This window comes from Bos grunniens, chromosome 5 (genome assembly GCF_055505025.1).
Source record: "Bos grunniens cultivar Pamir isolate PY7600 chromosome 5, Bosgru_T2T1.0, whole genome shotgun sequence".
In the NCBI taxonomy this organism is placed as follows: Eukaryota; Metazoa; Chordata; class Mammalia; order Artiodactyla; family Bovidae; genus Bos; species Bos grunniens.
Window position 1 is genome coordinate 68630103 of NC_141169.1, and position 27364 is coordinate 68657466.

Here is a 27364-nt window from a genome sequence, read left to right on the forward strand (position 1 = left end):
CGTGATAACCACAGGGCGTGGGATTTGGCTCTGAGCAGACGGAAGGGCAGCGCTGAGGGTGGGGCTGGCCTAGTGGGGGAGGGGGAATTGGAAGCTTGGGGGAGGAGCCTATGCACCAGCCACCGTCCGAGTTCTGCCAGCAATCGAGTCCGAGTGTCTGGTTACTACCGTACCGCCATTCGTGCGCCGCGGTACTACAGAGTCGCTGGGTTGCGGGCCTGAGTAGCTGCGCGCGCGAGCGGCAGCAGGGAATGGAAACAGAGAACGCGGGCAGGTAAGGCCGGGGCGGAACACCGCCCCTCCCCCCGCGCCCCTCGCCGCGGGGCAGGCCGCGGGCGCGCGCGCGCGCACACACGCGCACACACGCGCACGCACGCCGGGGTTCCTTAAGGCCGTGTGGTCCCTGTAGCAAGGTCCGGGCCGCGCATGCGCACTGAAGGCCTGCTTAGGCCACTTTTTACCCAAGTCCTTCCAGACACCTAGCTGACATTAAAATGTGGTCGTAAGCAACCTGCAGTCTCCAATTAATGTTTCTTCCCGGATACCTTTCTCCGCTACATTTCCTTCACCCTCCATTATCATGCACAGCTGTAAGGATGAAGTGTCACGTGTATCACTGTGTGTGTGTGTGTGTGCGCGCGCGCGCGCGCGTGTGTGTGTGTGTGTGTGTGTCGCTCAGTCGTGTCCGACTCTTTGCGATTGCCATTCCCTTCTCCAGAGGAACTTCCCAACCCAGGAATCGAACTCTGGTTTCCTGCATGGCAGGCAGGTTCTTTACCGTTTGTGCTACAGGGAAGTCTCTCTGTAGACTTTATGCATCACTCTAGGAGTTTTCATCTCAGAGTTGTAGGTTTACTGTGGCTTTCTTCCTCAACGGTGTACCTAAGGGGCACGAGGTGGATAACGTTGCCATTCTAGAGCTCTTGAATTCTTAAACTAGGAATAACAGTTCCAATAAGTTGTCTAAAATTGTGTTCTAGTGGTCTTGGGGACGATCTTAAGTATTTACTTGTCATGTGCCCTTTGGGGAGTGTGAGGTGCGTAGGGACTTTTGCAAAAGCAGAGATTTCGAAATTGGAACCTCTGATGGAAAGCCAAATGAAAAACTAAGAATAAAGGAAAAAAAAGTTTACATCAGAATACAATACTGTTAGACCTCATTAAGAATTATCCTGATTTGGGGCTCTAAACTTGGGGAAGACACTGAAGTTCTCTGGGCCTGTTGATGTCTGTAAAATAGAGTGTCTGTGGAATCTGGTTCTGACATGCTGTGAGTCAGTGTTAGGTGGAAGGGAAGTGCTTTAGTAACCAACAGAGATTGTCTTAGAGTTTAGGGAAGGAGATAAAGTGCAGACTTCATCCTCACATGAATCAAATCCTGAAATAAAGAACTCCATTTCTTTCCCTAAAGAACTTTACAAATAAAACTTGTGGAAATCTCTCCTGTCTTCATAATCTTCATTCAGATCAGAATTGAAACCTGGGTAAACGCCTACCATCAAATAGATTGCAGTCATCTCTCTTATATCCATAGATTTGTTCCAGGCCATTCGGAGACACCAAAATCTGTATGCTCAAGCACCTTAAAAAAAAATGGCAGAGTCCAGTTGGCCATTGTGTAGGTTCTAGAATGCACACGGGGAGTGTCTTACAGCAAAGTAATAGGTTTCTCTGGTACAATGTTTAACTCAAAACTGTCTGACTTCTATTTGGTCTTAACTGAATCCATTGGGTTATAGACCATTTTTTATTCTGACTTAATATTTTCACTTTGGGAAGTATGGGTAACTCTGTGTTAATACTCTAAGGAGTATTTTGTTGGGGATTCTGAAATGACTCAGGCCCCTGGTAATCCTGAGAAAGTAGTGCTTTGTCATCCTTGACTTTGTGCTCATCATGGAATGTTTGGTATAGTTAATTTCCTTTTTATTTTGGAAGAGATTAATTTCAAAAAACTACATCTTACAGATGTAGACCCTTTTTTTTTAAGAATGAGAAGAGAGTTCAAGAGTCTTAAAAAGTACTAACAAGAGAGAAGAAAAGGAAGAAGAGGACCCGTGTATGTTTCTAATGAGCTCAAGCATGAAAAAGAGATTTACCAGAGATGGGAAGTAGGATGCTGAATCAATAACTGGAAAGGTGTGAAACAGACCACTGAGAATACAGACAGGAACGATTAACCTTCAAATGAGATTGGAACTTTCTAGAAATGCTAAAGAGACTAAGACTCTTCATTAGTGTAGAGGTTTGGGTTTTCTTCCTAGTTCACTGACATGTTATTAGATGACAGAAAACATAAGCACTTAGTTCTGATTTTGATTTTTCTTTTCATGTTAAGAAAATTGAGTGTAGATGGAAAATGGCAAATGGATGTCTGTAAGAGAGATGTAAACCTCAAGATCAATGAGGGCATTTAAGAGAAGTTTCAGCTGCTCTAGCAGAAATCATGTTTCCTGGCCCAAATCAGTTGTATTTCAAGTGAGAGACAAGATTACAACATTCTTTAAGAATCTGCAGAAAACAGCGGAGGGGCCTTAAGCCCAAATATAAACACATGGGTCCCTTTTATTTTCCAAAAGTAGACTCTACCATGGAATTTATTGACTTTGAACCTTAGTAAAATTTTTATTTCTCAGTGGTTATTGAGCATATTTAAAAGGATACTGATCATTAGGCAAAAATGTGAGTTGAATAAAGCAAGACCTACCCAGCTAGGTTCTTTCCCCTTTTGATAACGATACTAGGTTAGATAGCATCAGAAGGAGATGACAGGAGTACCTAAAATATTTCATCATCTCCTGTTTCCTCCGTTTTTGTTATGACAAATGTATTATATACCAGGCACTGTTTGGGGATTTTGTTTGCTTTTTTGTTTTGGGTCACATGGCTCATGGGATCTTAGTTCCCCAGCCTTTGCCATCGGCAGTTGAAGCTGAGTTCAAACCACTGGACCACCAGGGAATTCCCTACCAGTCTCTGTTTTAAGTGTTCTATATGTGTTAACTAATTTAATCCTCAAAATCAATAAATTAGGTGCTTTTCTTCCTATTTTACAGATGTGGAAGCGAGAATGTGAAAAGGTTAAGGAACCTGCCTACAGGGTTAGTTAGTGGCAGACCTGAAGTTTGAATCCAGGCAGTGTAACTTCAAAGTCTAATTCCACTGCCTCTTGTGGGAAGATGAGGATGGAATGGTGGTGGTCATATTCAGTTCAGTTCAGTCACTCAGTCGTGTCCAACCCTTTGCAACCCCATGAACCGCAGCATACCAGGCCTCCCTGTCCATTACCAACTCCCAGAGTTCACCCAAACCCATGTCCATTGAGTCGGTGATGCCATCCAACCATCTCATTCTCTGTCATCTTCTCCTCCTGCCCTCCACCTTTCCCAGCATCAGGATCTTTTCAGATGAGTCAGCTCTTCGCATCAGGTGGCCAAAATATTGGAGTTTCAGCTTCAACATCAGTCCCTCCAATGAACACCCAGGACTGATCTCCTTTAGGATGAACTGGTTGGATCTCCTTGCAGTCCAAGGGACTCTCAAGAGTCTTCTCCAACACCACAGTTCAAAAGCATCAATTCTTCGGTGCTCAGCTTTCTTTATAGTCCAACTCTCACATCCATACATGACTATTGGAAAAACCATAGCCTTGACTAGATGGACCTTTGTTGGCAAAGTAATGTCTCTCTGCTTTTTAATATGCTGTCTAGGTTGGTCATAACTTTGCTTCCAAGGAGTTAGCATCTTTTAATTTCATGGCTGCAATCACAATCTGCAGTGATTTTGGAGCCCCAAAAAATAAAGTCAGCCACTGTTTCCACTGTTTCCCCATCTATTTGCCATGAAGTGATGGGACCAGATGCCATGATCTTACTTTTCTGAATGTTGAGCTTTAAGCCAACTTTTTCACTCTCCTCTTTCACTTTCATCAAGAGGCTTTTTAGTTCCTCTTCCCTTTCTGCCATAAGGGTGGTGTCATCTGCATATCTGAGGTTATTGATATTTCTCCCGGCAATCTTGACTCCAACTTGTGCTTCTTCCAGCCCAGCGTTTCTCATGATGTACTCTGCATAGAAGTTAAATAAGCAGGGTGACAATATACAGCCTTGACGTACTCCTTTTCCTATTTGGAACCAGTCTGTTGTTCCATGTCCAGTTCCAACTGTTGCTTCCTGACCTGCATACAGGTTTCTCAAGAGGCAGGTCAGGTGGTCTGATATGCCTGTCTCTTTCAAAATTTTCTACAGTTTATTGTGATCCACACAGTCAAAGGCTTTGGCATAGTCAATAAAGCATAAATAGATGTTTTTCTGGAACTCTCTTGCTTTTTCGATGATCCAGCACATGTTGGCAATAGTGGTCATATGGGGTGAAATCAAAACTGCTTTACTACCGAGAATCAAAGGCAGACGGAAGAGAGGTCTATACTGATGTGCCGTGTAGTCCTCCTACCCCAGCTTTTCACAGTTTAACAGCTTTGAGGTGGTAATGGCATGCTGATAACATATTTGAGTGACCCAACTCTGGGAGGGGTTTCTGGAATTGATAGACTGAGTCAGAATCCAGGTTAGTCCCAACTGACTAGAATGTGAAGCATCTTTTAGTGTGAGATGAGGGAGCAGCAGTGAAGGGCAGTTTTCACTGATGGTAAACTCAGTACTAATCAACAGTATAATGTGGGTACCAGGAAAGCTAATGTAATGGATTTTGTTATGTGTCTCCAGAATGAAGAATTTGATCACTCTTCTCAGTTTCAGGTCAATGAGGCTATGGAGCATTTTTATTTTATCTTAAGCTCCAGAAAAATGATCATATAGTGAGGAAACTTGAAATTATGCTGTATGCAGAAGAGTTCAATAAATTGGGGGTTCTGGCTTGTTCTGTTTTTAAGTCCACAGTATCTAAATAGACTCTGCACAGCAAGTACCCCGTAATGCATGGTGAATGCACACATTCCCACTTAGCAATGAATGTAGACTTTAGATATTTTAGTTCAGTTCAGTCGCTCAGTCATGTCTGACTCTTTGCAACCCCATGGGCTGCAGCGCACCAGGCTTCCCTGTCCATCACCAAGTCCCAGAGTTTACTCAAACTCATTGAGTCAGTGATGCCATCCAACCATCTCATCCTCTGTCGTCCCCTTCTCCCCCCTTCAATCTTTCTCAGCATCAGGGTCTTTTCCAGGGAGTCAGTTCTTTGCATCAGGTGGCCAAAGTATTGGATTTTCAGCTTCAGCATCAGTCCTTCCAGTGAATATTCTGGGCTGATTTCCTTTAGGATGGACTGGTTGGATCTCCTTGCAGTCCAAGGGACTCTCAAGAGTCTTCTCCAACACCACAGTTCAAAAGCATCAATTCTTTGGCTCTCAGCTTTGTAGTCTTTTAGATAGCTAGGATAGTATTTCATCATAATTTATGTAATAGTCCCTTTTGGTTGAGCAGTTAGTTTATTCAACATTGATATTTTGTAAGTGTTCAGTGTTTATATGCTTGTTTAAATGAAGGTAATAAAATGTTGCTGTGTTGTTTGTGTCTATCCAGAATTCTTATGTTGAAATCTCTAAGCCCCAGTGTGAACATTGGGAGATGGGGTCTTTTGGAGGTGATGAGGCCATGAGGCCCAAGCCCACCTAAACGGGAGTAGTGAAAGAGGTCCCAGAGAGACCCCTCACCCCTTCTGCCATGTGAGGACACAGCAAGAAGGCAACCTAAAATGAGCCAGAAAGCAGGTACTCTCCAGACACTGAGTCTGCCAGCACTTTGAACTTGAACTTTCCAACCCCCAGAACTGTGAGACACAGATATTTGTTGTTTATAAGCCACTCAATCTGTGGTGTTTTGTATAGCAACCTGAAGGGACTAAGACAAATATATTTAGGGAAAAAGCAACTTACATCTTTTTTTAAAATTTCATTATACATTAAAAATAAATTTTATTATTTTAACCAGCTTTAAATGTTCAATTTAATGACTTTTATTATTTTTTTAAAATATAAACTTATTTTGATTGGAGGTTAATTACTTTACAATATTGTGTTGGTTTTGCCATACATCAGCATAAATCTGCCACGGGTATACACGTATTCCCCATCCTGAACCCCCCTCCCACCTCCCTTCCCATTGAACTTACATCTTCAACTTACATCTTTAGAACAGTGGAAAATGACTGAGGATTAAAGAAGTTACTCATCTTAGAGAAACCTCCAAGTGTTAAGTTTTTGAAATACAGCAAAATCCAAATTAACTGGACTCCTTACTTAATCGACTGTGTGTGTTTGTATGTGTGTTTGTGTGTATTTTGAGAAAGACAGTTCAAAAATGCACAGTTCATCAAATTTCAGACAGTGGTAGAAAACCAGTCCTTTGAGCACTGTTCAAGTGAAGAGGGTGTTCTGTGGAAGCTAGGAGAGAGTAGAGGGTTAACTGCAGGCAAAGGGGAGAGGTGCAAAACCATCATCCTGAGGACAGACATAGATGATAAGGGGACAAGTCAACAGGGAAGTAAAATCATTTGTCATGCTCTTGAGTTGGATATCAGGGAATTACAGAAAATTACAATGTTTCAGGGCCTCTTCTGAGTCTGGACAGATTTGGTCCTATTTCCTGCACTTTCTCCTTATATGTGGAAATCACAGAAATCTCCCCCTCATTTTCATGGGGAGGGAAGGGAGGTCCTGAGAGGATGAATGGCTTAACTAACTGCGCCTCTTCTGCTGTCTCTCACACAGAGAAAAGTATTGTTATAAACACTGCAGAATTCTGATACGAAGGGGCAGTTATCCTATGTTTATATACACAGCAAATGTATTTAGGAATTATATCCACATTAAGTTTGAAATAGGTTCATGCTGCTTCCAAACTTAACCTTTATCAGATAATAGGAATGAAATTATCCAGAATTGCAGTTCATGAAGGTTTTCGTACATGTGGAATGCCGTCTTCTGCCAAGTAGTAAGAATGTTGTAGGCCACCCTCTTTCCTTTTGTTCCAGCTATTGTTAGGAAGCTGTGAAGATGATCAAGCTAAATCAAATGCTCAGAAAGAGTCTATTTCCTCAGAACTTACACATTCTATTATCCATAGTCTTCTCTATTTCCTTTCTAATTCATCTTATGATAAAGTGCCAGGGATAATTTTAGAACAATTGAGGGACACATCTATATTATAGACAAGTTTCTGAATTTTTTTTCCTAAATTGATACACATCTCTAAAATAAGACCACATTTTCTCTTATTTTTTTACTTTTTTGTCAGCCAGTTGACATCTAAAACTTCGATTTTCAGTTTTTGAACCTCAGAATTTAATGATCTGATAGTATGCTAACGGAGCCACATTTTGGACATTTTTTAAGTTCACAACCCTTTTGTAATGTGAACGTTGTTTCCCTGATTTATATATTTTGCTGCTGCTGCTGCTGCTAAGTCGCTTCAGTCATGTCCGACTCCGTGCAACCCCATAGATGGCAGCCTGGGATTCTCCAGGCAAGAACACTGGAGTGGGTTGCCATTTCCTTCTCCAATGCATGAAATTGAAAAGTGAAAGTGAAGTCGCTCAGTCGTGTCCGACTCTTAGCGACCCCATCGACTGCCGCCTACCAGGCTCCTCCGTCCATGGGATTTTCCAGGCAAGAGTACTGGAGTGGATTGCCATTGCCTTGTCTGTTATATATTTTAGTAGTGGATTTTTGTGAAGTACTCAAAATGGGACAGATGGGTGAAACTCAGAGCCGTAACAGTAAACATGGGGGAGAGTGAGACGCCGTCCTGATGACACTGTGACAAGCTAAGAACAGACCTTCCCACACGCTTTTGGCCACTCACTCACCATGACCACAGGAGTGTTCTTTTATATATTCAAGCTGAATGGGGCTCTTGGCGTCTCAGGACCCTGTTACTGGCCACAATCAAAAATCACGTTATATCTTACTAGAATTTCCAGAGAGCAGCCACACGAGATCGCTCGACTAACTCAGCTATATCTAGCTCCTCATTAGAATATCTGAGTCTTTAACATGGAACAACTGGTTCATCCAAAAGTGCTGTGAGTGTTACTAAAGAAAAGTGTGAACAAAAAGGACATTTGACTTCGTGCCAGGCAAGGTTTAAGCCCTTCGCTTCTTTTTAATTTTACATCTTAATTTCTAGTCCTTTCCTACATGCTTTCTCTACATGCAGCCTTGGCTCACAATGCCGTTTTATATTCTTTTCCACTTTATATTAAACATTCTCTGTGCTTTTAAATATTAATAAACTTAATTTTTGTAACTGCATAGTATTCTCATGTTGATGTTCTGTAGTGTACTAAATCACCGTATTGTCTTTATTTTTTGTATAAATCGAAAACTATATTTAAGGAAATAAAACTCTTTTAAGATAGTTTAATATCGTTCTCACTAATTTTTCACCTTTTCTTTACCATCTTACCCCTTAGAGATAGCTTGAAGCTAAAATGCTTCTCCAGTGGTTTGTCCCTTGAGTTTGGGCCCCAGTCTTTGTTTCAGTATCCAGTGCTCTAGCCTGGCTACTCCGCCAACATTCTGTGACCCTGTGTCTGCATGGCCCATTTAAGTTCCTTCTGGAAATGTTTTGGTTTGCCTTTTTAAAAAAACAAAAAGCATTTTATTAAGATATGATTTACATGTTGTGAAGCTCACCCGTTTACAATGTACTAGTTTGCCCTTTTTTTTTAAGTTCGCCTTTTTAACCTCTGCTTTCTGAGCACCCTGTTTTCTTTCTCCACACGTTACAGGAAGAGAAAGCCATTAAGTAGAGTAGCTTGTCAGAGAAAACATGGCTTTTCTCTGCAAATGGTAAACGTCGTTACTCATTTTATTTCCTAGTGCTTTTCTTCCTTCTGCATGTTTAATGGCATTTTTTGGCATCAGCTGTCACTCGAGTTTCATAAAACGTGTGTTTACTTCCCTAGCTCTGTGCTGATAGCAACAGCTTGCAGTAGTAATTTATAGCCCCCAGAAATACTTTTTGGCAGTATTGTGAAGGCCTGTGTTCCTTACACTGAACAAAACACTTTAAACAGCGTTTAAATTGTGTTCAGAAGAGAAGTTTAGAGTGGTCTTTCCCATAAATTCACAGATATTTATAGAAAGATATATTTCTAACCCTCATTTAATGGCAAAAAATCCAGCGACCATTAAAAAACAGATGGGGGGTAGGATGGGGAGATGGTGGTCAAAGGGCACAAAGCTCAAGTTATAAGATTGACAGGTTCTGGGGATCTAGATGGTACAGCGTGGTGATTCTAGCCGATGATCCTGAGGGATGCACTTGAAAGCTGCTGAGAGCAGATTTGAAACGTTCTCACCACAAAAAAGAAATGATAATTAGGTGCCCTGGTGGAAGTGTTGGCTAAGGCTTTGGAGGTGATCATTTTGTAGTATATGTGTGTCAGGTCAGCACTGTTGTACACATTAAACCTAAACAATGTTGCAACGTATCAAGTATATCTCAATAAAGCTGAACATAAAAAGGTTACATTGCAGAGGATTTCTGTGACAAGAGAATTAGATACTGAAGGTAGGAATACAAATTATTTTTGTGGATATTTCAACTCTGTATGAGTTCGTGGCCTTTCAGCTCTGCCGGAAAATTCCCATGATCTCATTTCAGGGAAAGTATAGGCTTGCCTAACAGGCCTGGTAAGTTTTACTGATGACACATCAGTGTGTAAGAGTTCATTACAGTTGGTTGGTAGGCACCAGGTGAAGACTGGGTAAACATATATAGGGGGATAGATCTTCCACCTCTCTTTGCTCCTGTTGTCAACTCTAAATAAATTCTATAATCTGGTTAGAAATGATTGAATCCTGGGGGTTTTTAAGAGCAGATCATTTAAACTTACATTTGGGTAATTTTGTCTTCCTGTCTTATCCTTAATTGTTCTTTCAGCTATTCTCTTCAGCAAGCTCAAGCTTTTTATACATTTCCACTCCAACAAATGATGACTGAAGCTCCTGACATGGCAGTTATAAACGCACAAGAAATGCCAGCCGAAGTTCCCGCCCCAGCACCTGCTCAGGAACCCACACGAGGTAGTTTCGCCAGGATAGTTTGGAAAATTGCCATGGCATCAGCCAACTTATTTAAGAAAGGGTTTAATGATGAATTTTAACTCTGTTTTTGTGTTAAAAAATTTAATCTACTTTTTAAGTACTTACTAGGTTTCAGGCACTCTGATAGGTTTGGGGGTATAAAAGAACATCACTTCTGCCCTCAAATCATCTCATAGGAGAAAATAAAAGTGAATGTGAAACTCCTCAGCACTCCAAGTGGTGAAGAGGAATACAGGATGCTGTGGGGCTGGCACCTAACTCGGACTGAGGCTCAGAGGCAGCTTCATGGAGCTCTGAAGTTCAAGGGTGAGGGAGCAGTACAGGAAGAATGGGAGGAGGAAAGTTCCAGGCTGAGGGAGTGGCATGCATCAAACTATAGATGTGAGGAAGCATGACATGGTTGAAAAACCTAATTCTCTGTCATTGGAGACTGGAGTGGAGCAAAGAAGTACTGAGAGAAGAGTCTAGATAGGGGGCAAGCAAGGCTTGTTTAACCTAAAGAATGTGTGTTCTATTCTGAAGGCAATAGGAAGCTATAGACAGAATGGAAACAGAGAGTGACTTAATAAATAGACTGACATTTGAATATTCTAGAGAATAGACTGTAACAGAGATATGTAAAATATATATCTAAAAATGTAAATAAAATAAGATGGTAGAGAGCAGGGCAGAACTTGGAGGTATGGCCATGTTAATGGATTTCATGCAGGGGGATGAGGAAGATAGAGGAGTCTAAAAGTCACTCCCAGGCAGTTGGAAGAAGGAGGTACCATTCACCAAGACAGAGAGTTGGAAGAGAAGGACAGATTAAGCAGTGGATGGTGGGGAGAGGGTAATGATTTCCCCCGTGCATCAGTGTGGTGTGAGGAGAGTGCTGAGTTTCCATTTATGGTTGCAGAGCACGTGTAAGTCCACTGCGTTGAAGGTCCCCCTGCCTCCACCTCCTCTGTTTTTCTGGGCAGGAAGCACTAGGACAGCTACAAGCTGATGGAGGTGGATCCCTTGGCACAGGCAGTGGCTGAAGCAATGTGAACAGAAAAGAGGATGGATGGAAGGCTCAGATGAGAAAACGCCAAATAATAGTGGAATAGGGTGGGGGCCTGAGAGATGAAGAGCCGTATTAGGGGAGTTGTGAGTAAAATGGCAAGGCTTCTTGTTGGATAATTTTATGTCACTGGTTCTTGTCCACGGGTAATTTTCCCCTGAGGGGCTTATGGCATTGTCTGGAGACACTTGGTCATCATGACTGGCAGGATGCTGCTGGCATCTAGTGAGTAGAGGCCACTGTTGCTAAATTATTCCACCTAAGATGTCAGCAGGGCCAGGGTTGACAAACTGTTTAAGGTCCTGAGATCAGAGTCCTAGTCTTACCTTTAGACAAACACTGCCAGCCCAGAGAGTTCATCCCTGGCATCTCTCAATTCACCTCCTTGACTGTGTGAAGAACAGAGTATACACTCAGTTCAGGGGAAAGAAGCCCGCAAACCATTTGAAGTTTTCTTCTGCTGGAAATTACAGGGAAACTGAGTTAAAATGTTTCTGCTCCTCCCTGTTTTTCTATTTGTTCATTTAGTTATTTACGTATTTACATTTAGAATTCTTATAAATGGTATGTAGCTACTTTGTGTCCCTGGAGAAGCCATGATGCCAGGTAAGAGTGTATGGAAAATCAATCTGTGATTGTTAAGGATCTCTCATCCCAAGAACTGCCAGCAGAGGAAGGAAGGTGGGGTTGGGACCACATAGACCCAGTTCTCCAGTGACGGAAGGGGGAGACGTTACAGAGGAGAGTGATGTCGTGAAATAGAAGAGAAAGCTAAGGATGTTGATGGGTGACTTTTCTGGGAAAGCTGCATAAAGTTTGTAAGTTAAGGTTTTCTGCAGCTATATCCTGGAAATCATTGTGTTTCAGAGACTCCTCCAAAAGGAAGGAAAAGAAAACCCAAAACAACAGAACCAAAAACGCCAGTGGAGCCCCCAGAACCTGCTGAGGCCAAAAAATCTGGCAAGTCCACAAAGTCAAAAGAAAAGCAAGAAAAAATTACAGACACATTTAAAGTGAAAAGAAAAGTGGACCGTTTCAATGGTGTTTCAGAAGCTGAACTTCTGACCAAGACTCTACCAGACATTTTGACCTTCAATCTGGACATTGTAATTGTAAGGATTTTGTCCTCCTTTGGGTTTATAAGTAGCATTGGTGGATTAACGTAACTTAACCATATCCTTGCAAAAAGCATTTTGCTGAAAAGAACCGTTTCTGAGAATCCTTATGGTGGTAAATGGTGTCACCTTCTTCAGGTTGTATCATATGGGTGTGTTTAAGATGGTGGGCTCTAGGGCAAGGCTGTCTGGTTTCAGATGTTGCTATGTGGGTGTATGACCATGGACAAGCTTTAGCCTTCCTGAACACTTAATTTGCTCGTTGATGAAGCAGGTGTGATGATAGGATGGAGTGGATCCTCTGGCAATTACACAAAATGATCCACATGAATCACTTAGGTTGCATGACACTGTGGTTTCTCCATGAATGATAACACTGATTCTGAACTTTGATTTTTGTCAGTAACTGTAGGAAACATCAGCATGTAGACAACTATGTAGGTGATGTAGAGTCAGCTGCTTTTCGGGAGCTGAGAAATAGACTTAAGCTGGACATGAGCTCTGGTTGATTGATTGTTCCAGGACAGTTGGGAGTGAGGGTGCTGGGGATATAAGGGACTCAAACTGATTTTTGAAAGCAACAGCAAGGAGTTCCCCACTGGTCTCGTGGTTAGGATTCCAGGCCTTCACTATCAGGGCCCAGGGTTAGTCTCTGGTCAGGGAACATTCCCCAAGCCACACAACGCAGCCACAAAGGAAAAAAAAAAGCAAAACTTTAATATAAAGGAAATCTCTTTCCTCAAAATGGAATGCTTTGTTCAGGTCAAGAGTAGATGATAAAGCTTATGATGCTGGATTAAATTTTTATTTTAATCAATTCACCACTCCTCCACAGAAGCCCTAAGACATAAGCCTACTTTTCAAGACTAAAATATATAAACATTTTGTTTTGTAGATTGGCATAAATCCAGGACTGATGGCTGCTTACAAAGGGCATCACTACCCTGGGCCTGGAAACCATTTTTGTAAGTGCTTAACCTTCTTTTACTATTTTACTTTTAAACTAGATGTCCTTGTTAATAGTTTGGGTTTGTCTGTTTGTTTTTTTTAAACCAAAATATGTTTTTAAAAAGAAACTGGTTGAGTAAGTATACATATATCTTTTCAATGTATGTGTACAAAAAAATGAAAGGTGTGAAATCCTCTGACACTTAACATTTTGGTTTATAAGAGTGGAGGGATATGGAAAGGAATACTTTCTCTTTTGTTTGTTTTCAGTGAGTTTTACTATCTTTTTTTAAAACAATTTTTTCTTTTCTTGGTTGTTATCTACAGAATATTAACAGTAATCATGCCAATGCAGACACAAAACTTAATACCTTTCCAGAGTTCTACTCATCTTATTAATTAGGAGAAATGAAATACATTGGCCATCAAGTTGTAGTAGTTAAGAAATGCTCTGATTGTAGACATTCTCTATGGATAATTTCCATCAAGCAGAAATTAATATTTAAGACCCTCATACTTTTAGAGTGAGCTTTAAAACCAAGTATAACTCCTGTTGTATTATCTTATATATAAATCATCTTATGCGATTTATGGGGTCGCGAAGAGTCGGACACGACTGAGCGACTGATCTGATCTGATCTGAACAGACAATCAGGAGTGCAACAGATTATCAGGAAACACTAGCTGATTATCTTAGTGCAGCATTTAAAAACTTCTAGGACAGGGGACTTCCCTGGCAGTCCAGTGACTCAGCACTTACACTGCAGGGGCCATAGGTTCAGTCCATGGTCAGGGAACTAAGATCCTACATGTATGCAGTGCAGCCAAGAAAAAAGAAAAGAAAAACACTTTTAGGACAAATGATAGTAATATATTTTTAGAACTAATAACATGTTGTCTCCATTATTTGAAAAAAAAAAATTTCTAGAGATATTTCACTTTTTATTTTCTCCTCTGTCAGTATGTCTGAAGCCCTGAGTCACTGGTGTATATTTCATCTGTTTGGGGTTTTCCAGGGGCAGGTGGTGTTACTTCCAGTTGTTAAAAAGCTAAACAATTTCAGAGTTTACTACGCTGCCTGGCTGTATACTCAACAAGCGTTTCCTTCGACCCCCTATTAAAAAGAGATAAATAATAGTGATATCTCATAAGATAGCTATGATGATTAAATGAAATAATCCATATGAAGGACTTAGTAGTACCCAGCACATAAAACTGCTTGGTATGGTATTTGACCTGTGTTATAATTTTTTAAATATACTAAATCGTTTTTCTTTTTTTTTAATTTCGAGAATAGACCCACATAATTCATGAGGCAGAAAAACCTTTGACTTACAGAAATAAACTGAACTTTTTCTAAATTAAACTCTCTTGTTCACAGGGAAGTGCCTATTTATGTCAGGGCTGAGTGAGGTCCAACTGAGTCACATGGATGATCACACTCTACCAGGGAAATATGGTATTGGATTTACCAATATGGTGGAAAGGACAACACCAGGCAGCAAGGATCTTTCCAGGTGATTATGGAACATTCGGTTTGATAGGTTGGTACCTTGGCCATACTTGTGCTGTACACACTCCAGGAGCATGCTAGGTATCTAACTAGTTCAAGCTGAGGATAGCAGTTTTATGATTTGCTCTTTTATTGAAAGCTGTCTGAATTTAGCACATTATAAATACTGCCATATTTATATTTTGACTACTTTTTAATTCAATTTTAGTAAAGAATTTCGTGAAGGAGGACGTATTCTAGTGCAGAAATTACAGAAATATCAGCCACGAATAGCAGTGTTTAATGGAAAATGTAAGATTTACTTTTAAATTTTATCTTTTTTCTTTGATTAACATTATGGGCAATGTAAATATATTTGTATTTCATTTTAGGTATTTACGAAATTTTTAGTAAGGAAGTTTTTGGCGTAAAGGTTAAGAACTTAGAGTTTGGACTTCAACCCCATAAGATCCCAGATACAGAAACTGTAAGTCCTTAAAACTGCATTTGTAAATCAGATAAATACAAATTTTTCTAGCTGGTTTTCCCTTTTTATTTGTTCTGTCCAATTGTAATTTTTGCCATTAAAAAAAAAAAAAGCACTGTATTTTGTGGAATAATATCTGCATAGTAACTTGAACTAATAGTTGCAGATTAATTCAGATACTTTTACAGTTACATTAGAAAAAGAAACATTTGTCAGATAAATGCCTTTATAACATTACATTAGTTACATTATTTGGCCAAAATATTGAGAGGAGGTTGCTCACATGCTGCATTCAAAATACATTTAACAGGATGTTCTTGCCAAATGCCAGTAGGTTAGCCCTTATTCAGTTGTGAAACAAACATGTAAATATAGACACAGTCCTGATCAGTGAAGCTGCTTATCACCCTTTGTTGGTGTATCTTGGCCCAGTCTCACATTAGAGCCATAAAAACAGAACAGTCCAGTCGCAGACAGGCATCCTGCCAACCTGACTGGCATTTGGTGCTGTTGTCCTTATACATAAGGGCATCATACAATAACACATTGGTTTTAAAACTCTATGTAAATTTCTGTGGACTTTCTGCAGACATTTGGTTCAAATTTTGCTTCTTAAATATAGTTTTAAGTTTTGTTTACAACTTCTGAAATAAAAATACACACACACAGACTTCTGTGCTGTAGATGATTTTTTAAATGATAAGCCAATGTGCCAACAAGTTTCTGTGGAGACCTCGGAATACAGTTTCTGCCGCCAGTATATATTTTAACTTCGTTTGTAATTTCTTCTGTTTTTAACTAGTAAATGTGTAATTGTTAAAGTAGGTTGTAGCACTGATCACTCTTTAAATAAAGGCGTACCCTTGTCTCCTTGGGTAAAATTTCAGAGATGATTCACTCCTTCCTGTAGAAAGAGCATTATTGTCCCTGAAATGCCAGAGGAGCCTTGGTATATCTCTTGGGACGTGTGATCACAGTAGTGCAATAATAAGTGAATCGGAATCATATCGAGATAGGTAGCTTTGGCTCCTACAATGAATCATCTATGAGTGCATTTGTCTTATAAAATTTACTCTTTATCATGAAATATTCATAGGTATTGATGATGTTAGTGATCCAGCTTTGAAAAACATCTGCTTTTTCAAGTTTCTGGATCACTTTAATTGAAGGCTGTCTTGAGATGGGAAAAATGTGCTATTACAAAAACCTGGTAGCATTTGTACCTCTGAATCAGGCTTTTCTAAATACTGCATAAGCAAAACAAAATAAGTCAATAATGGTTTGGGGTTTTTTTCTATAATACATGGTATAGAGGCCAATTTAAAAAGTACAAAAAATTGCAACCGGAAAGTCCATGGTTGAGCAGTCTCACTCTTTTATATATAAGATATATATTTTGATATACTCTATGAAGGACAATTTGTCACCATCATCCAAAATGATAAATATCCTGCTTTCTGGCTATTCCATTTCTAGAAATTTATCCAACAGTTACAGTCACATATATTCAAATTTAAATATGTACAAGGTTTTTCACTACAGTTGATAATATTAAAAGATTGGAAACAGCCTAAATGCCCATAGGTAGATGCTGGTTAAATAAATTATGAAACTACTACACAGCTATAAAAAAGGGAACTTATTCTGATGTAGATACCTGATACAGAGTTACCTCTGAGAGACATTGTTGAGTGAAAAAGCAGGGTGCAGGACAGGGAGTACAGCATGTTACCATTTGTGTGTTTTTTTCTTTTTTTAATTTGATTCTAAATTAATGGACTATCTCTGGAACTAGCAGTGTAGATTGCCTTTGGGAAGAACTAGGTGGATAGAAACATAATTAGGAGGAAAGACTTTTCATTGTATAATTATATGCCCTTTTGTACAAACACTGAGGGGGAAAAGACTCATTGGTTTTGATTTATTGACTTTGTAATAAGTAAATATTAGAAATTTGAACTCAAACACAACTGCTGTTACTGATTTTGCATATATTGATATGTGGTAAGTATCAAGTTATTGATCCAAAGAAAAAGAAGGTTTCTAATCTCAATACGGAGAAGGCGATGGCACCCCACTCCAGTACTCTTGCCTGGAAGATCCCATGGATGGAGGAGCCTGGAAGGCTGCAGTCCATGGGGTCACTGAGGGTCGGACACGACTGAGCGACTTCACTTTCACTTTTCACTTTCATGCATTGGAGAAGCAAATGGCAACCCACCCCAGTGTTCTTGCCTGGAGAATCCCAGGGACGGGGGAGTCTGGTGGGCTGCTGTCTCTGGGGTCGCACAGAGTCGGACACGACTGAAGTGACTTAGCAGCTAATCTCAATATGAGTGGATTCAGTAGCATTATAAGATTTCTGTAACTGTAAAATGTTATGATTCTAGCTCTGCTATGTGATGCCATCATCCAGTGCAAGATGTGCGCAGTTTCCTCGCGCCCAGGACAAAGTACATTACTACATTAAGCTGAAGGACTTAAGAGACCAGTTGAAAGGCATTGAACGAAACACAGACGTTCAAGAAGTGCAATATACATTTGACCTACAGCTCGCCCAAGGTGCGTTACCGTTAATCAGTCCTGTTGTTCACGTCATGTAAATCTACCTTATAGAAAGTATGTTGTGAGTTTAAAAGCAGTAGAAAAGAAAATGATTTATTGGCAGCCAGAGTGTTCTGATAACAAGTGTTAGTCACTTATAAAATCTCCTTTTATCAAGGGCTTCCAGTCTAATATGAGTGTTCCTACACATGCTGAGAAGCCAAGCAGGAGTGTAGGTCACCTAAAATTAAACCTCATAGGCTTTTACAGTTCTTAGGAGTTTATTTTGTTAATGTTAAAAAGAGTTTAATGTGAAAGTTGTTTCCGTGGATGTGAAATTCAAGAAAAAGATTTATTCTTGATAATTGCTGAATAAGGCTATCTTCAAAATTGTTACATAAAGTCAGTTTTAAATCCCTCTTACCCTCCTCACAGAGGATGCAAAGAAGATGGCTGTGAAGGAAGAAAAATACGACCCGGGTTATGAAGCAGCGTATGGTGGTGCTTACAATGAAAACCCCTGCCTTGGTGAACCTTGCGGATTCTCTTCAAATGGGCTGGGTATGTCCCCTCCCCCTTGCTTGTTCCTTTCAAAGACTTGGTTTTGCCAGGATTCAGGGAAAGAGGGTTTTTTGTTTGTTTGTTTTAAGAGAGAGTTAATTACTGAAGAATGGGAATAGAAATACAAAAATCTATTTAGTGACTGGGGGACTTCCCTGGTAGTCCCGTGGTTAGGATATCCCCTTACAGTACAGAGGGCCTGAGTTCGAGCCCTGGTTGGGGAGCTAAGATCCCACATGCCTTGCAGCTAGGAAACCAAAATAGAAGCAATATTGTAACAAATTTAATAAAGACTTTAAAAATGGTCCACATCAAAAAAAAAATCTTTAACAAGTCTATTTAGTGATTTAGAGTGAAAATTCGATGGTTATTTGATGTTCAACTACACAGGCTTTTACAGCTCATTTACTTGAAGTTACGGACTCGAAGTCCTCCTTGGTGCATTTCCCTCCTTGAATAACAAGAATTTATCAGTCCTGTATCTTAGAATAGAAATTTAAGTTGTATTCAAGAAGCTTGCTTAGCTATTTTAGTAGCAACTCTCCTATAATAGACTGTTAAAATCTCCTAATTATATCACTTAAAGCTTTTAAATAGAGTAATGTTCTTCTCCTCCCTCCCACACCCCCATCCCAGCTGCTGACAATGGAGAATCAACTTTCAGTGACATTCCGAATGGACAGTGGATGACCCAGTCGTTTACAGACCAGATCCCTTCATTTAGTAATCACTGTGGGACGCAAGAACAAGAAGGAAACCACGTTTAAGGATGGTGTTTTTCAGCCCTGCTTAAATGCTGCAGTTTTAATGCAGTTGTCAAGTGGCCCTCGGTTTGCTAGCTGAAGCATTTTATTTGTATTTTATTCGGGTGTTGTGATCAAGGTACAGTGAAGTCAACTGTACGGACCTAAGTAGTTTGGAAGGAAAAGGGGTTTTTCTGTATATGAGTTTTTATATTTGAATTAACCATCATTCCAGCTTTTTTATAAAACTGTATTTCATTTATGAAGAAATTAATTTTCTTTTGGGAGTCACTTTTAACCTGTAATTTAAAAATGCAAGAGTCTGCATCTTGACACTTGACTATGAACTGTGCGTAAACTTAGATGCACCATTCTCCCTTTTCATGCCTAAGAAGGGCATGCTGCTAATAAGATTCCTGCTGGTAAAGAGGCAAGTGTGCTGATTTTCATCTGTGAGGTTAACCCTTGGTGGAGTCTCATCTGGTAGTTTTTCACAGTGTTTAATGGGCTTCCTGAGTTGTGTTCACACTCAGGCCTCCTTGCTTTACCAGTGGTGAGCATTTGTGAGGTTGTTTGCAGTAGAAATACAGAGTGTGGCCTTGCAGCAGCAAGGTTAACCCAGCCTTACCTGCCGGGGCGTGAGTCCTGCCTTTGGTCCTCTCACCCCCATCTGCTGATCCTCTTGTAGGAAGAAACTATTCTGCTGAGATGGTAAGTTCCAGAGAATGCAGAAAACCTTTTAAACTTCACTACTTCATCTGTGTTTTACTTGAGAGACATAACATTTGATAGGAAGGAGACTGAACTTCTCTCTCAGTATCTACCACCATTCTAATTTTATCCTCCTTGACTTTTAGCATGTAACATAGAAATGATGAGAAATGAACTTCCAGGTTGAGTAACAAGAGGCTGGAGGTTGTTTGATAATCTTATTTAAACTGGTGCTTTATGTACATGAGATGTACTAAAATAAATAATACAGAATTTTTCTTGCTAGATAAATCAAGTAAGCCAGTAATTTTAAAACAATTATCTGCATCATTGCTGTTTGTTACTGTGGACTAAGTGAACCTCATGTCAAGGTTAGTTTGAAGTAATGTACTTTTGTGATTTTCTAATGCATATTCCATGGTGCTACAAATAGTCCTGACTACTAGGCCTGGTGGATATCAAAGCTGGGTATTCAGAAATGCCGCTTGCATTTACTCCTGGTCACATCTGAATATTCTGATTTTATTCTTACCCAGGGAGCATGTTGTTTCTCAATATGAAAATATTTATGAAGTTTTTTTTTTTTCTAAAAGATTATATAGCCTGTTCTTTTTATAATAAGAGATACAAATTCTTGTGAATTTTAACATGGTTTTTAGCTGTAGCCATGATGGATTTTATTTTTCCTTTAGGTCAAGCCATGTAAAAGTCATTCATGTTATTTAAATCATGTACTGTATTGCCGTTTACATGGATGTTTTGTGTGGGTGCTTTTACGTGCCTTGCATCAGGGATTAGGAACAATTTAATTATTTTTTCATGGGATATGTAAAGCATGTAACTAGGTATTGCTTTGGTTTTTAATGATTGTAATCTTTACATAGATTTTTGTTTGTTTGTTTTTTGAGTGGAGAAAATATTCTTTAAATTATGATGGACACTCACTAGAGAATGGGTTTAAGGATTTTTCCAAGCATACAATAATGGTGTTTTTCATTAAATATGACAGACGAATAGTACATGTTGATATACACTATACATGAGAATATGAGACTCTTTCATTAAATAATATTGAAAAAGTTTTAAAATTCATTTGAAAGTCTGATTGTTTTTTACAATAAAAAATATTGAGAATGATTATCCTTAAGTTGCAGTGTTTTCTGTAGCAAGACTCTGATTTTCTTTCCCTTGTTAATCTGAGATCAGTTTACCTGCTATTATATTTAGCATGTAGAATAATAGATTATGAAAATCATTAAAAGTCTATGAATATTTTATTTTTTTAGACATTCCTGTTTTAAATAGAATATATTGTTCTACAGAAGACAATATTGGCAACTCATTAAAAAAATACCTACATGTAAAAAATACATTTAGAAATTTTTTAAATTTATGGCTGTAATTTTCATTCAGAGTTAATAAGCAAATTGCTGAAACCTAGCTGGGTTTCGGAGAAGGCAATGGCACCCCACTCCAGTACTCTTGCCTGGAAAATCCCATGGACGGAGGAGCCTGGTAGGCTGCAGTCCATGGGGTTGCTGAGGGTCAGACACAACTGAGCGACTTCCCTTTCACTTTTCACTTTCCTGCATTGGAGAAGGAAATGGCAACCCACTCCAGTGTTCTTGCCTGGAGAGTTCCAGGGCGGGGGGAGCCTGGTGGGCTGCCATCTCTGGGGTCGCACAGAGTCGGACACGACTGAAGTGACTTAGCAGCAGCAGCAGCTGGGTTTATTTCTTTGCAATAATATATTTCACTCACATAATCTTCTATAATTGTCACATATTTAAAGAACTAAATCAATACCTATAGGGTTCAAGGTACTATTTGTACACAGTAGGGTTTTTTGTTTTTGTGGATCATTTGTATCAGGTTCTGTTCACAAAGAACAATGGTATAATAGGCTACAAATGGACAGTTCCACATATTTGTACAGGAAATATTTTAAATGTCAAGTTATATCAGCTGTTGGGGTGGTGGAGTTTAAATATCCCTGCCGGGTCAGGAACAAACCAGCTCTCCCATAAGTCATTGTGGACACTCGGGAAGTCCCACGGTTTATGTCTTCCATTCCAGTGGAGTAGTTTTGCCTCCTGCAGAAAATGCTCTGAATATCTGGTATCTGGATTCCAGCCTTGATTAGGGGACAATAATAGATTCGTTAGAAAAGTAAAATTTTATATTAAAAATTGAAGACAAGTTCATTGTTAAAAAAAAAAAATGGGATAAATTGATGGGTATACAATGAAGAATTTACCCCAACCCTGATTTTCAAAGAAACAACTGTTAAGAGTTTCTCGTGAAATTCTTCCAGTAATGTTCTACCTGTATACCTGTGTGTGTATTTTTGTACCTTGCCTTTTTTTTCAAAGATGAATATTTTTATGATAAAAGGTACAATTCACAAAGAAAATAGACTTCATAAACCATTAGACACCTAACAACAAAGATACATAAAGCAAAAATCAGAAGAAATATAAGGGAAAAGAAAAAAATACATAATCATAGTGAGACATATTAACATTTCTCTGAGAATATTTTATCAAGTACAGAAAAAATAGCATCTTGAATGATGTCATTAATAATTTAATAGATTTCTATGTGTATATATCCTATACAAATATATTTAAAATTTTCTATCTCATACATTGTTATTAGATTTCCATAGGACTGTACCTTGCGTGTTGAAAATTACTATCTTGGAAAACTTTCCACAGCAGCACATGTGAAGTCACTGAATCATTTTTAATAATTGCATAGAATGGATATGATTATTTACTGAGTTCCTTATGGAGGACATTTAGGCTGTGTCCCTTCACAGGCAAAAGTTGTTACAAAGATTGCTAAGTTGTTACAAAGATTGCTACAGTAAACAGCCTTCTATGCATGTCTATACAGATGTATCTGTAGGATAAAATCTTGTAGATGGAATTGTTAGATTGAAGGGTCTGTGTCTTTTAAATTTTGATGAGGGGGTGTCAAATTATCCCCCAAAGAATTTACATCATTTCCCTCCTGCCCAGAGTTCACAGGAGTTCTTTCTCTGCATTTCTGTCATTAATATGGCAGCATTTTCTTTTAAGCAGTCTCATTTTTATCCTATAAAATGTGCCTGAGAATAAGATCTGCTTTTATCAAACAACTGTCTCTATTTGAATATTCTTCCCTTCATAAGTAACTGCTTAGAGACTATGCATAACCCTGATATTGTTATTGTGGCAGGATATTTTGAGTGTATCTTCCAGAAGTATAGTAAGATCTTGTGAATGTAAATTTTTAAAAAATATCCTCTGTTGTGTTACATTTTCTTTCTATGAAAGAGAATGTGATATTTTCAAACAACTAAAAGTCCATTGAGGCAAGAGAGGATGAATAGCTAGAATATTATAGCTTTAACGTATGATGTAAGGGGGGAAAAACCCTAAACCTTTCTTCTGTTATTCATAAACATAGTTGTGTAGGAAGTTGCAGAAGAGGAGCTAGGTGTTCGGGCTATAGTAGCATCATTGGAATAATTATCATGTAGCAGAATCTACACAGGAAATGCTCATTTGGAGAGTGGAGACTTCACATGGGGTCATCTCCAGGAAGCAGAAGACCAAGTCTCAGCCCCACAACCGAAGGACTCTGTAGGGACTTGCAGCTTTGCTTTTCACTAAGTTTCATAAATTTGTAAAACCTTAAGCCTTAACTGTTTAGACCCAAACTTAATAGCCATTAATGTTAATACTGCTTACTGCTCTAAAACATTCTAAAATGAAATCATTTTTCAAATGATTTCTGTGTAGCTTTACTTTGCAGACCACCCCCAATTCCAAAACCTTCAGCACAGATGCAGGCTCTGTTCTATAAGAAAAGATGACTCCTCTCCCTTAGAAGGTTCTGTCCCTTCCTGCTTGTCAGTAAATTAGGTAGTTTGTAAAATGTAATTCTGAGTCTCTTTTCCAAGATCATTAACTTCTCTAACCCAGTCTAAGCTCCACATCACTGTTCCTACACATATTTTATAGCTATTCTACTTTGATGGGATTTTCTCCACACTCATCACCACTTGACCTAACAGTGAGCCCAGCATTATAAAGCAAATCAAATGAAATATTAGTGTCCTCAATGTCCCCATATCACTCTTCTATGCATACAGATGTTCAGGAAAATCAGGGGTGATACTAGTGAGGAGACAGGAACTATTTATGTAGCATCATAAAGAGGAGACAGCCATGCAGTTTCCACAGTTCTGTGTGACCTCCCTTTTACAAGGGACAGTAGGAGACACGCCATCTTGCAGGATTGTTCTGAGAGAAGTGATGTTCACATCAACCCCCAGAGCCTAGCCCAGGGCTTGGCAGTGTGTGCCCACAATCCATTGTCTCCAATTCTAAACTAATCAATCCTCTAATGTTTGAAAGCGAAAGGCTTTTTAATAACTTTTTTGGCAGCAACATCTAGAACCCCTTCAGTGTATTGCATAATGTAAGTATATGCACATTACCTTTTAAAATTTCAGAACCTTTCTTAATTTCTAAACAGGTCTGGCCCAGTGGGTTTGGCAAATGGGTGCGGCCATACATTTGAAAGAATGTGAATGTCTTCTGTGTCAGGCTCTGTTCTAAGCAGTTTACACATACTAGGTAATTTAATCCTTGTAAAAACTTAATAAGGTTACATTAGCTTCCATTTACACATGAAGAAACTAAGGCACAGAGGGCTTGAGTAACTTCCCTAAGGTCTTAGATAATAGCAAAGTTGGGATTCCAGTCCATACCCCAGAGCCTGTGCTCCTGTAGTGAAGAGTGAATAAAAGACTTGAGGGACTCACATAGTATACAGTCAGCAAGCAGTTTTTTCCTAAAAGATAAATTACAGAACTTGCCTTGTGGTCCAGTGGTTAAGAATCTGCCTGGCAATGCAAGGGTCACAGGTTTGATCCCTGGTCAGGAAACTACGATCCCACATGCCTCATGGTAATAACTAAACCCACTAACTGCAATTACTGAGCCCGTGCTCTAGAGTTCATGCTCTGGAACAAGGTAAGCCATGCAAATGAGAGGCCCACACGCCACAACTAGAGAACGCCCGTGCCCTGCAACAAACACCCAGCACAGCCAAAAAAAAGATAAATTGCCAGCTATCTAAATTCATCAACTATTATGCTAATTCATTTGGTTCTGTCCACTATAGGTTACTGCAAGAGAGCAATAAAGGTATGTGGAAAAGTTCTGCCAGTGAACATTGTATCTCAACAAAAGTTCGTGTTTATTGAGCACATACTATATGCTAAGCATGATTCCAGTTGCTTTTCCTGAAGCGCTTTTCCTAGAAACATCTCTCAGGTCATTTTTTATCAGCTGCAGTTGCAGAATCTGAGCAGTGAAGGTTAAATAATGTGTCCCAGGTGAGATCTCAGGTCACCTGGAGGATTTGAATTGAGGAAGCTGGTATAATGTCACACTCGCCTCACCTTGATCCTCACCGCATCTATAAAATGTACCTGGTGTTCTAAAATACTTACCCAGGTGCCTTATGTGCCATAGGGGGTTGATGGTGGAGTATTTCCCATGAAACACAATCAGCATTGGGGAGGTGGCTACCCCTCCTCCCAGCGAGCTGCTGTAGAGATTTTCCCTAAGAAACAGAATAGAAAAGCAACAGTTGGCCTGGAGTCCCACAGACTCAGATGAAGTAGAATCTAATTAGTTTAAAAGGTTTGGCACAGTGGTAAAGAATCCGCCTGCCAAAAAGGAGACATGAGTTCAACCCCTGGGTCAGGAAGATCCCTTGGAGAAGGAAAGGACAACCCACTCCAGTATTCTTCCCTGGGAAATCTCATGGACAGAGCAACCTGGTGGGCTACAGATCACTGGGGTTGCAAAGAGTCAGACATGACTTAACAACTCAGCATGCACAAGACAATCCCTCACTGTATAATAAGCCTATGGGCTTTGATTTTTCTCCAACTTTTTATTTTGAAAGTTGTTAAACCTACCCAAAATTGTAAGAATACCATGAACTCCTATATGCTTTACCTTGATTCACAGAATGTCAGTATTTTGCCATTTTACTTCTCAGGCTTTTTTATAGCAAACATTGAAGATCCCAACTTCTGATCCTACATTATTTAGAATGACTTTACTCACAAATTCAAGGTTATGATAATATTAAAAGTATCCAGATTTAAAAGATGGACAGGATATACACTGCCATGATAACAGCGGTTGTGTTATTTTTATTATCTCTTAAAATTTCGATAATGAAAAATGATTTAATAAATTCAACCTTTAAAAAGTCGACTTTATAAAATAATTCTTAAATCTGTGTAAGGAGAAGCTCTACTAAGATAAATGATTTGTGGTTGAAAAGGTTCACTGGCATTCTGGGAGAAGATTTAAAATCACATTATTTAACAACATTAGAAAATGTTTATATTAATAAGGGATTGCACAGGATCTCACTGCCTCTGACATATCACTTGAGAATAGCTTTTTCATCCACTGATCCCTTTTTTTCTCAACAGTGCCTCTGTAAGAAAACCTAACCTCAGATTTCTAACCCCTGAGCTATGCATAGAAAATTAATGGAATAATGTTGTTCCTAAGCATGGAAAAAATAATAGAGGCCCACACATACTCCACATTTTTTTGCATCCATTTCTCCAACTGTTTGGTGATCCGCTGGTGCTTCCATTCTGTCATGTTGGCAACAATCACACCAGGATTGAAAGAGCAAGTGCTGGGGCTGATGCCAAGGTCTTTTATCGTCTTCTTCCGGTAGTCCAGATAGCCCATATATGTGTTCTATAAAGGAAAAGGATACACATGCTTTTGACCAAGGAATCTTTTGTTTCTGGAAAATAACCACTTTCTTGAAACCATTAGGCAGTACCTGGGCTTCCTCCTGGGCACTGGCCACTTCCTCCAGTGCTTTCCCAGTTTTCTCTTGGTTCCCCAACCTCTAAAAGCTGGGTGCCCCTACTGGCATCTGCTCATCTCTCCAGCACAAACTCCCTCAACAGCGTCATCTGGCTCTAAATCTCTCCAGGCAGACATCCGGGACCTCTCTGGGTTTCCAGCTCCACTATATCTGCCAATTCAATTCGTCTGTCTGGTTGCTTAGTAAGGCAGGTCTCCTTAGAGCCCCAAACTGATCCCAGTCCTATCCCAAACCTGCTCTGCTACAACCTGCCCTACCTTGGTGGCCGCTCCATCCTTCCAGTTAGAAAACTTAGGGTCACAAGGTCATCCTAGACTCCTCCTCCTCACTCACTTTCCATATAGATCTCAGCAACCCTGTGGTCCCATCTTCCAAAATATATTCAGAAGCCAACAACTTTTTTCTTTTTTTTGGCCGCACCATATGGCTTGTGGGATATTGCCATGTGGCTTGTGGGATCTTAGTTCCCTCACCAGGGATCAAAGCCGGGCCCTTAGCAGTGAGAGCAAGGAGTCCTAACCACTGCACTGCCAGGGGATTCCCCAGAAGCCAACCACTTCTTACCGTCTCTCCTACCTTCCTGGTCCAGACCATCATTACCACTCACTGGATTTCTGCCAGATCCTCCCAACCTGTGTCCTGCTTCCACCTTTCTCAACCTGCTCTGTCTCAGTGTTACTCCTCTGCTCAAAGCCCATCCAGTGGCTTCCCCTCTCATTCAG

The 27364-nt window shown here is 39.7% G+C and overlaps 2 protein-coding genes across 4 annotated transcripts in view; one reads left to right on the top strand and one right to left on the bottom strand.

The window, feature by feature from the left end:
• The first annotated feature begins 26 nt into the window (after positions 1-26).
• TDG (thymine DNA glycosylase) lies at positions 27-20855 on the top strand. The gene is made up of 10 exons (XM_086401067.1): positions 27-274; positions 9906-10048; positions 11982-12226; positions 13125-13194; positions 14559-14694; positions 14899-14981; positions 15062-15156; positions 17547-17718; positions 18136-18261; positions 18898-20855. The coding sequence occupies exons 1-10, from the start codon at positions 111-113 to the stop codon at positions 19026-19028; spliced, it is 1365 nt and encodes a 454-aa protein (XP_086257193.1). The 5' UTR covers positions 27-110; the 3' UTR covers positions 19029-20855.
• A 564-nt stretch (positions 20856-21419) lies between these two features.
• GLT8D2 (glycosyltransferase 8 domain containing 2) overlaps positions 21420-27364 on the bottom strand; it is a 41985-nt gene continuing 36040 nt past the window's right edge. For all 3 annotated transcript variants that reach the window (XM_086401069.1, XM_086401070.1, XM_086401071.1), the window contains exons 8-10: positions 26340-26506; positions 25225-25337; positions 21420-21849 (exon numbers count right to left, since the gene is read on the bottom strand). In XM_086401069.1, coding sequence (XP_086257195.1) covers positions 21677-21849; positions 25225-25337; positions 26340-26506 — 453 coding nt within the window. In that variant the 3' untranslated portion in view covers positions 21420-21676. The remainder of the gene's footprint in view (positions 21850-25224; positions 25338-26339; positions 26507-27364) is intronic.

Excerpts from the sequence above, each read along its gene's own strand:
- TDG (XM_086401067.1), top strand. The coding sequence starts at position 111 with ATGCACCAGCCACCGTCCGAGTTCTGCCAGCAATCGAGTCCGAGTGTC. Across the intron at positions 14,982-15,061 it reads AGCAGTGTTTAATGGAAAAT|GTATTTACGAAATTTTTAGT; the intron begins GTAAGATTTACT and ends ATTTCATTTTAG. Across the intron at positions 18,262-18,897 it reads ATTCTCTTCAAATGGGCTGG|CTGCTGACAATGGAGAATCA; the intron begins GTATGTCCCCTC and ends CCCCCATCCCAG.